At 29.7% G+C, this 11,118-nt stretch overlaps 1 protein-coding gene across 3 annotated transcripts; it reads left to right on the top strand.

Annotated features, from left to right (window-relative positions):
- Positions 1-2,006: 2,006 nt before the first annotated feature.
- LOC107846277 lies at positions 2,007-10,507 on the top strand. 3 transcript variants are annotated; one of them, XM_016690715.2, is made up of 4 exons: positions 2,007-2,132; positions 2,213-2,330; positions 8,409-8,586; positions 8,775-10,507. In XM_016690715.2, the coding sequence occupies exons 2-4, from the start codon at positions 2,301-2,303 to the stop codon at positions 10,292-10,294; spliced, it is 1,728 nt and encodes a 575-aa protein (XP_016546201.1). In that variant the 5' UTR covers positions 2,007-2,132; positions 2,213-2,300; the 3' UTR covers positions 10,295-10,507. The 3 variants fall into 3 exon arrangements, with proteins under 3 accessions (XP_016546201.1, XP_016546196.1, XP_016546204.1); XM_016690710.2 differs by having other exon boundaries at positions 2,072-2,330; XM_016690718.2 differs by having other exon boundaries at positions 2,076-2,330; positions 8,478-8,586.
- The last annotated feature ends 611 nt before the right edge of the window (positions 10,508-11,118 follow it).

Genomic DNA, 11,118 nt, shown 5'->3' with positions numbered 1-11,118 from the left:
TATATATATATATTCATAAATAATAAATTCTGTTTAATTAACGTATAATATATTCATTAATTATGAATATAATATATAACGTATAATATTATGAATATATATACGCTAATTATGTTTAATTATATATATATATTATGTTAATATATTTAATTATAATATATTATGTTAAACTATGTTCAATTATATATATATGACACATGACATATGACAAAACTCTTTTTAAAAAGTTTTTGCCTTTGGAAAATAAGAACATCTAATTGAAAATTGTGATTATACTCATGCAGAAGGAAAAGAGAATGTTGCAATCAAAACAGTTTCAGGTACAAAAATAATTTCAAGTGCCCTTTACGTGTCTGGTATTGATAAAAGTTTGATAAGTGTTGGCCAACTAATGGAAGAAGGATTTAAACTATTTTTTGGAGATTAAAATTATCGAATCTTTGATTCCACTAATCATGAGATCTTACAAGTTGATATGAGAGGCAAAAGTTTCTTATTTAATCCAACAGAAAATGCACACAAACCCTGCAAGAATAAAGATGAATTGACAGATTTATTCAAGAGGTCAAATTCAGCTGAAATAATTTCTTATCCAAGAAGGAGTGTTGAAAATATGTTTCAGAAATAAAGTAGGAATAGATATTTTTAGTAGTTTTTAATTATTAGAGTCTTATGTGACTTAGGAATTAGTTGTCTCTTTATTATTTGAATGGGAATTAGTTATTCCAATTTAAATTGGATTGTAGTTAGAAATTTAGCTATAAATAAATGTTTTGAGTTATTAATAAAATCAATTCTGTTTGATAATACTATTGCCGTATTTATTTTTCTCTCCAACTCTTTCTCTGTTATTTCTCTAATTTCAAAGCCAAAAATCAACACCACCACTTCCATTTTTACTATAAATATCACTTTTTCGTAGACTCCTCCTCCAATCAGATTTTTTTTCAGAAATTAAGTATCAAAGTTGTTACAGCAACAGTTGAAATTGTTGAAGCAACTCTCGTAGTTGCTGAATTTACTAAATTATTTTTTTATTCATTTTTAAAAGAAATTAAAAAATTTCTTTTCAAACTTTTCATTTAAAAAAAAACAGTTCATGAAAATTAAAAAGAAAAGAACGAAATGAAAAGAGAAAGAAAAAAAAGAAGAGAAGATAGAAGAAGAGGAAAATCTATAGAGAGAAAAAAAAATAAGAAGAAGAAGGTGGGGGAAAAGGAAAAGAAGAAGAAAGATTAAAAGATAAGAAAAGGAGGACTCTAAAATTTGAAATTTGGAGTTTGAGGATTTTTTAAAAAATTAAAAGTTATATTTTACACCCCAATTAATTTAATTACAATTTAAATAAAGTTTTGACCATAACTGATCAAAATTATCACCATTTTTAACTAAAAAAACTTTTTTATTATGTCCCGCTTAATTTTCTCAAGAAAGGGGAAAATAGAAGAAGAACGAAAGTGTAAATGGAGATTTCCAGGAATATCTTGAGGATAGTAGATATTTTCTTGATATTTAATATTTGTCCATGTATATTAAACTTAATAACGAATTTGCCATTGGTTGTTCCAAGACTACTTCTTTTGTATAGTAGAAAATCATGAAATTAAATCATATTATATCATACACTTTAAAACACATTTAAAATAAATATAATGTTTTAATAAATATAGCACACCATATGATAAAAACCACCAAACAAAGTGTAAGAATAGGCTAAAAATGCATTCACTACCCCCTATAGATAATTAATACTCCTTTCGTTTTGTTTTAGGTGACATTCTTTTTAAAAAATATTTATTTTAATTAAATTATTTTTTTTATGGAATCAAGGAGATTTTATTATGTTTTTTCAATATTATCATCAATAATAAATAACTAAATACAATATATTTACTCAAATTTATATTTTTAAAATATAATTAATAAAACTAATTTCATAAAATAATTTGTTAATAAAAGTATAAAGTTAAAAAGGATCAATCATTTTAAATCGGAGAAATATGTCCCAATGCCTGTTGCAGCTGAACCGCAATTTTGATTAATAGAAATGCAAAGTTGAAAATGACAAGCAACAAAACCAACCTACCATCCCCATCATGTCCCCTCCAATCAGCTTTATTTTGTCCAAAAAGGTATAATCCCATAACCAACCCCCCCGCCTCCCTCCCTTTTCTTGTTCATTAATTTAATTCATCAATCAAAACACCTGCAGAAAGTTATGGAGATGAGACTGCAAATTTAGCTACCAGCTACCTAGTGCTGTTGAGCTGTTGAGTTGTGTGTGAATCTCACCGGTCACCATGGCATACATTTCTTCTCATATTCTCAAGGTAAACATACACACCAATTTTCTCTTATATCATTCTGTGCATTTGATATCTATATTTTTTTTACTTAATTATAGTAAATGGGGTAAATATATAATTAAGTGATTTGATGCACTGCAACCATAGTATGAAAAGAATTTCACGTATTCAAAGGTGTGTTTTTGTATTTCATTTCTGAATTTCGCAGTAGGATTGAGGAAAGGAGCAATGACGTTATCCTTTCACTCTTTTCTGGAGATTCCATAAATGAACCTCGTAGTGAGGTGACTTTGCTTTTTTAAAAAAAAATAAAAAATCTTTCATAACAAAAATTCTATAAAATTAAATTTTCTTCTTTTTAATGTATAATGCAAATAACTATTTCCATCTCTATATCTCAAGTATTTTTAAAAACTCTATATTTATTTATAATTCAACTTCTGTATTTTTCTTTTTTATTTTAGTTTTTCTCGATTTTTACTTTTTTTTTTCTTTATCTTCTCGACCTCTATATTTTTTATCTTCTTCTCTTTTTTATTTTTATATTTTTCTCAATTCTTACTTCTTCTTTTTTCTTTTTTCTCCTTTCAATTTCTGTTTTTTTATTTTCTATAATCTTTGTTTTTATTTTCTTTTCTTTTTTTTTTAATCAACGTTTATGTTTTTTTTTTCTTCTCTCAACTTCTATATATTTTTTTATTTATATATTTTTAATATTTGACTTCTTTTTTTAAAAAAACTTTTATTATTTTTTTTCTCGATTCCTTTCAAACAACAAGTTACGCCTCATGGGTAGGAATTGACACTACCACATTGTATATTGATTTATGATATGTTTTATAAATTTTATCTTACAAGTAAGATTTAAGACTTTCAAACAAGAAGTTATGTTCTATATGCAAGGGTTGACTTATGAGATGTTTTATAACTCTTTCGTTAGAGGCAAGACTTAACCTAAGAATTTTCAAACAACAAGTAATGTCCCATAAGCAAGAGTTGATACTATCATGTTATGTCTTGATTTATGAGATGTTCTACAATTCTTGTCTTAGATGCATGACTTATCTTGAAGATTTTCAAACAACAAATTACGTACATTGGGCAAGAGTTAACACAACTACATTGTGTTTTTTACTTATAAAATGATCTACAACTCTCGAGTTAGAGTCAAGACTTAGCCCAAGGATCATCAAACAAGAAGTTATGTCTCATGAGCAAGAGTTGACACTATCACATTGTGTATTGATTTATAAGACGCTCTATAACTCTTTCCTTAGAGACACTACTTAGACCAAGAACTTTCAAGCAACAAGTTACAACCCATGATTAAGTGTTGTCACTACCACATTGTGTTTTAATTTTTGAGATGTTCTATAATTCTTACCTTAGAGACAATACTTAACCTAAGGACTTTCAAACAACATGTTACGCCCCATGGGCAACAGCTGACACCCCATGTGTCTTGATTTATGAGATGTTTTATAAATCAAGGACTTTTAAACAACAAGTTATGCGCCATGGATAAGAATTGAAACCATCACATTATGTTTTGATTTATGAATTGTTCAATAACTCTCTTTAAGGAGATTCAAGTCCACTGTGGCATAATCTACACCAGTCCAGCAGTATATCGCTTGACTTGTCCCATCCAGAATACAACAGCCCATCAACCATGTACAACTCAAGTAAATTCTTTTACCACAAAAACACCTTCCTTTAACATATTAAATTCTCTTTTGTATAGTGAATATAGTTGTAGACTTAGAAAATTTTCTTTGCCTCAACTCTCTTTTTCACTTATATCTTTACTTTCTTTTGTATAGTGAATATAGTTGAATACTTAAAATATTTTCTTTGTCTCAACTTCTCTTTCACTGTTATATTACTCTTATCATCTTTTTCTTATCCCACAACAAAGAAAGAAAATAACAAATTTAACATCTATTAAATAAGGGATAATATATTCTTTATTAATAAGTTAAAATATATTTCCCAATAATGAGCTGTCCCATTTTTATTAAGCTACGCCATATATTTTTGGTGAATGGCTAAAAAGTATCCTACAATATGAAATAATTATAAAATATTAATTAAATAAATACATCAACTATTGAAACTTCAACTAAAAAATTGTGAAACAATATAATAATATCTTGATAAAGACGTCACCTACTCGATTTTTCTATTTAGTATATTTTAAAAAACATAACTTATATATGCATAAAAGTCACTAAAATTATAATAAATATTAAAAGTGAACTCATATATTTAAAAATGTAACGACTTGGTATTAAGAATATAATAGCTTGGTACTAAAAATATTAAATGTTAAATTCACAATTTAAATCTTTATTTCAATTCCATCTCTTCATATTATATACCTTGCTTTCACACATGTAAAAAAAATGCTTCGTAACTCTGAAAATAAAACCTGAAAAAATACCACGCACTTGTTTAACCAATAAATTTCTAGTATTGACAACACCACCAACTTACTATTGTTTTCAATCCGTATGAAGACTTATGAATTATATATATATATATCTTAAATTTTTTACATTTTGTTGCATGTCCTACCATTTATGTAATTAGGATGGCTAATAGGAGTGGCGTGGCATATTTTATTAATCGAGGATTCTATTTATTATTATTTTTTATTTTAGCCATTTCTTCTCATTTATAAAATAAAATATTCAATAACACTAAATTTGATAAATACTCACAAGTTAATAGTTATACAACTATACTTACTATAATGTGGTTGTTTAATAACTAATGAAACACGAAGAGTAACGTTTTAGAATTCTCCATGAAATCATTGATTCCCAATTCAATAAAATAATTAGTTGTAAGTCTTATTATTATTTTTTTAATTAATGAAGAAGTAATAAAACACCGTATCCGAACATTCTTTTATTTTCCTTCTTCTGCATTATGAATTCATTTAGGTAATTTTATTTTTTTTATCAAAGTAACACTCCATGATATATCTGATTATTTTATTTTTCTTATTTATTACGAATCATAAGAGTCATTCAAATTCTACGGTTAGATTTATTTATAGCCATTTATTTTTTTATCATAATGATACATTAACAAGATGTAACTCCTAGCAAATATACAATTACTTTTTGAATATTTTGAGTAAAAAAGAAAAAAAAGCCAAAAATATGAAAATAAAGATCAACATAATGATAGCCGAAGAAAGGTGTCATATCATCTACTCTATTCTGACTTTCACATTATTCGTGTATAAATAAATATAGGTTGATATGAATTTAATCAATATGAAATAAATTAAAAATTAGAAGCAGAAAATCAAAAAAGAAAATAGTACAATTAAATTTAAATATTTGGTATTCCTTTTCTTTTTTTTTTTAAATAAAAATTCTTTATACCTTTTTTTTTAAAAAAATAATCTCTTTCTTCCTCACAGTTAATTATGTGTTTTTCTTAATTACAATTATAATTCTCTATTTAGTCCCTAAATTTTCTAAATAATCACAAGTCATTTCTTTTCTTTTTCTCCATGTAATATTTCAAAAATATCTTAAATTTTTTACATTTTTTAGTTGCATCTCCTACCATTTATGTAATTAGGATGGCTAATAGGAAACAAAATAAATAAATAGTTATTGTAAATTTATAAACTTTAATTTTGACAATGCTTTTCACTTTATTTTCTCTTTATTTCATGTAAAATCCCCTAATGTTAAACTTTTTCTAAAATATTCTCATCCTTTTCTTATATAAACTTAAAGTATTTTAACAAAAATTAATAGAAATGTGAGAAAAAGAAAATTTTCTATATCAAATTGATGGTAAATTTAAACTATAACTTCTCTATCTCTTTGATTTTTTTCTTTCATTTTCTTATTAATTAATTTATCTTTCTTTTTCTCATACGTTAATTATGTATTTTTTCTATTCTTTATTATCCTAAATGTCCTCTCAAATCAGAATTTAAATTCTTTTCCTTTTTACTCATAATATTTTAAGAATATTATAACTTTCTTACCTTATTTTTTTAAAAAAAAAATATGAAAGAAATACCATAATGATATCGTTTATATATGGTAGCTATAAAATCGATTTCCGTTTTTGATTCACTTTTTCTTTTTAAAAATTTGGATTTACTTTATTCTCCTTACCCAGTTCATGTGATGTACTGTCATGATAGCTTAATTAATTTTTGTGTTGTTCTCTTTTAAAATCTGCTTTCTTGCAATGCATAATTGCCATCTACCAAGATATTCTAGTGGCGTCATAGAAGATGTACAAAAATTCTTTTTGAAAAATTATTTATAATTAATTTACGAGAGTTCAAGAGATGCAACTTTTAAACAATTTATAGTAAAAGTTCTCAAAGAGGCCAACTATTTTTTGCCGACAATATGAATCCTCTAGATCAATTCCCCTCTATTCAGGTGCATTTTAGCAGATGCAAAGCACACCTAGGTGAGGAACGACATATTGTTCATTTAGAACTATTGATTTAACTATCTTTAGTATGATCCCCCTTTTATCTACCTACGCGAAGTTAAAACAACAATCGCATGCTAAAAATTGCTCTCACTCTCTCTAACTACTCTATATTATATATATGACATTCATTCCATTTCAAGTTATTCCAAAAAAAAAATATCGGATTTCTAAAGTTGAAAATATTTTAACTTTAAACTTTTCATTTTACCTTTAAGGCTTTAAATGAGATACTTGTATAACTATCTAAATTATCATGACATGTTTAAAATTACAAGATCAAATGATCATTCTTCCTTTCTACTCCAAGCCCAGTTAAGCACCGCCACACATAAAAAAAATAAAAATAAAAAAAAGGCCCTAAATCAAGGAAATGTAGAAAGTAAAGCTGAAGAGTGCAACTTACATACCTTTTCGAGAGCGTCTATATTTCCCAAGTTAGGCACTGCATCAACCAACACATTTGGCTTTTCTGCACCAACAACGGATTTCCTGACTTTAATTTATCAGAGAATAATTCTCATTGCGGAGGAGGCCAAAAATAATCAACCCTATTATCTCTAGTAACTTGAAATAATAATCGCTACAAAACTTAATGATGACTTTTCAATGTCCCATTAATGATTAATACAGTAACTTATACTAATGAATGATTATAAGGAGTTGTTTGGTAGAGTGTATAAGAATAATGCAAAATATGGTTGTATTAGTAATGCTTGTGTTAGCTATGCTTGCATTAATTATGTTTGTGTTTTTCTTATGCAGTGTTTGGTTTGATATATTAATAATAACATGAATTAAATAATTTCTTAAAAAAATTTATTTTTTTACAAAAATATCCTCCATATATATGTTAGAAAGAATGTGAATTTTTTTTTTAGGGATAATTGTGTCTTTAATCATGTTAATGCATGTATTGGATCCATTGTATTGCTAATATTATAGAAATTTGAAGTATTAGTAATACATACCTTAGTACACAATAGAGTGTATAACTAATGCAAGCATTAGTTATACATAGGGTGCAAAAGTATACCAAACAAGGTATTAGTAATACACGTTAAACTAATGCATGCATTAGTTTTCTAATACACTCTACCAAACGACCCCTAATTGTTACAAAATTTAATAGAGTTTAATATATAGGATGAAACATTATTGACTTTTTAAATTAAAAAATAAGAAAAAAAAATAGAGAAAAAAGTCAAAAAAATGGAGAAAAAAGATAAATAGGATTGAAGCCCACATAGGATTGATTATTGATCTCCTTGTTGATGCACCGAATACTTTGCATATTGTATTGGTTATGTAGTGACCTTTTTTGTTTTGCTACCGTTATCCTAAATTATATTGGTATGTAATGACCTTTTCTGTTATGCTACTTTCATCCTAAATTTACTTTTGAATATGTTATGAAATATGCGAAGTTCCCGAATATGGCTAATTGTAACTGCACAAAAAGTGAAGCAGATAAACTCTAGAAATTGTTGCTTTATTTAATTACTAGATTTAGCTCTCCCTTCACGATTAACCAACCATCTTAGCTGATGTATTTTGGGATATTTTAGTTTTAAGTATCTCTTATATATATATATTGTCTCAACTCTCTACCGCATGCAGAATCTGCTTGTCTCTTGTATAATTTTAGTCTCAGCACTTGCTGTAAGAGTCAGTTGTTCCAATCTCCAGTTGAAAGACTCAACCATGGGAGACAACTTAAATGCAACTTCTTTGTTGGATAATGCCTCAATTAAGAATGCCTTTCGACTTCCTTCTCCATTGCCCACTTGGCCTTCAGGTACTTTCTCAAAATCAATGTTGTAAATCCTGCTTTCTCTTGATTAATATATTTGATTACTTGTTAATTATCATTCAATGGATAGTATTTGAAATACTGCTTCGAGGAGTATCTATCTCTCATCAAGGGAAATAGGGGTTTCTGCTCACAATTTTCAAACTTTGATTTTTAAGTGAAGTTCATTTCAGGTGGATGTTTTGCAAGTGGAGTCATTGATCTTGGAGGATTACATGTGTCACAAATATCATCCTTGAGTAAAGTTTGGTCTACCAATGAAGGCGGACCTGATGATCTTGGATCTACATTCTTTGAACCATCAAATTTACCAGATGGATTCTTTATGTTTGGTTCCTATAGCCAACCTAATAATATGCCCCTTTTTGGATGGACTCTTGCTGGGAAAGATACATCAGGTGGTACACTCAAGATGCCAAAGGACTACACCCTTGTATGGAGTAGTCAGAACTCGAAAATCAAGCAGGATAGTGTCGGCTATATCTGGCTTCCAACACCTCCTGAGGGTTATAAAGCCATAGGCTATGTGGTCACAACCTCGCCTCAGAAACCTTCTGTGGATAAAGTCCGTTGTGTTCGTGATGATCTCACAGATGCATGTGAAAGTCATGATTGGATTTGGGGCACCAATGGCTTGAATGTGTACTCATCCAGACCTAGAGACAGAGGAATGCAAGCGTTGGGAGTGCCAACAGGTGCTTTTATGGTTCAGAACAATGGAGCTGCAGATGCACTAGCTTGTTTAAAGAACGTCGAAGCTAATAGATCTGCTATGCCAAATTTTAACCAAGTTCAAGCATTGGTTAAAGCATACTCTCCACTGATTTACTTTCATCCAGATGAAGAATACTATCCCTCATCAGTAACTTGGTTTTTTCAGAATGGAGCATTACTATATACAAAAGGACAAGAATCTTTGCCTGTTGGTATTCAGCCCACAGGTTCAAATCTTCCTCAAGGTGGTTCAAATGATTGTGCTTACTGGTTGGACCTCCCGACTGATGATGCAGCGAAAAGTAACGTCAAGAAAGGCGATTTGCTGGGTGCCGCAGCCTACTTACACGTTAAACCAATGTTTGGTGCAACGTATACTGATATTGCTGTATGGCTGTTTTATCCCTTCAATGGGCCTGCAAAGGCTAAACTTGAATTCATGACCATCGCTTTGGGAAAAATTGGAGAGCACGTTGGCGACTGGGAACATGTTACATTGAGGATTAGCAACTTCAATGGGGAGTTACAAGGTGTATACTTTTCACAACACAGTGGAGGCATTTGGGTAAGTGCTTCTCAGCTTGAATTTCAAAACGGTAACAAACCTGTGGTGTACTCATCATTGCACGGACACGCTGCTTATCCAAAACCAGGAAATAATTTGCAAGGGAGTGGAATCAGAAATGATACAGGAAAGGGGAAGGTGATGGACATTGGAGCAAACTTCTCTGTAATAGCAGCAGAATATTTGGGTTCAACTATAGTGGAACCTCCATGGCTTAATTATGCCAGGGAATGGGGTCCAAAAATTAGCTATGATATATCAAAAGAGCTCAAGGAAGTAGAGAGATTTATGATTGGGAAACTGAAAAAGGCTATAGAGAGAATTGTGAGAGATCTACCGAATGAGGTTTTGGGTGAGGAAGGACCAACAGGTCCAAAATTCAAAGACATGTGGAGTGGTGATGAAAGGGGTTGAAGTAACATTGATAACGAGGAATTTGCTTTGATCCAATATTTGTCTTATCTACTAGCCATTTCTCTCAAAACCCAGTAATACCAATTGATATTTCTCAAAAAACATTTCATTCTCTCTGTATTCTCATATAAATTCTTTAGCTCCTTCAATGTTGGCTAGTAAAGAAATAGCAAGTAAAAGCTAAGCAAGGACAAAATGTTACTTGCACTTAAATTTCCTAGTCATTACATTTATGAGTTTGTTGAACTGGGCTGAACAACAAAACTTAAATAAAACAGTAAAGAGCCAAAAATGTACCATGAAACACCTCCTTGCTCAAGGTAGTAAAAACCATTGACCTACAATGTGTAGGGTTTTCAGCAACATTCGCTAAGCTTCAAGTAACAATTTTAGATGACAACTCATTAATAAAAGGACCAACTCTAGTATCTTAGTCACGTCTCACACCCGGGGAGGCACGACCAGCACTGATGCCTCACTTAACCGAGCGTACCCGATTGAAAATGAACCAAACAACACATGAGGGTGGCCACAAGGCCGTCCAGGTCATTGTTGGGAAACTACAACAAACAACATGACTAACAAGGTGACAACTGACTACAAGACCCACAACAAATGTCTACAAGCCTCTAAACGCTAGTCAGGACAGGGCCCCAACAATACCAATTAGCTATATAAAGGAAAAGACAACTACAAACTCAACTACTCCGGAAAGAAACAATGCATACCAACCATCAACTGAACCTAACCACACACAATGAGGATCCTTGTCTACCTGATAATATGAAGGCATGAATGCAATGCCCCTATGCAATGGGGACATC

The sequence above is a fragment of the Capsicum annuum genome, chromosome 8 (assembly GCF_002878395.1).
Source record: "Capsicum annuum cultivar UCD-10X-F1 chromosome 8, UCD10Xv1.1, whole genome shotgun sequence".
Lineage (NCBI taxonomy): Eukaryota > Viridiplantae > Streptophyta > Magnoliopsida > Solanales > Solanaceae > Capsicum > Capsicum annuum.
The sequence above is the reverse complement of the archived record's forward strand: the minus strand, read 5'-3'. Positions and strand labels throughout refer to the sequence as shown.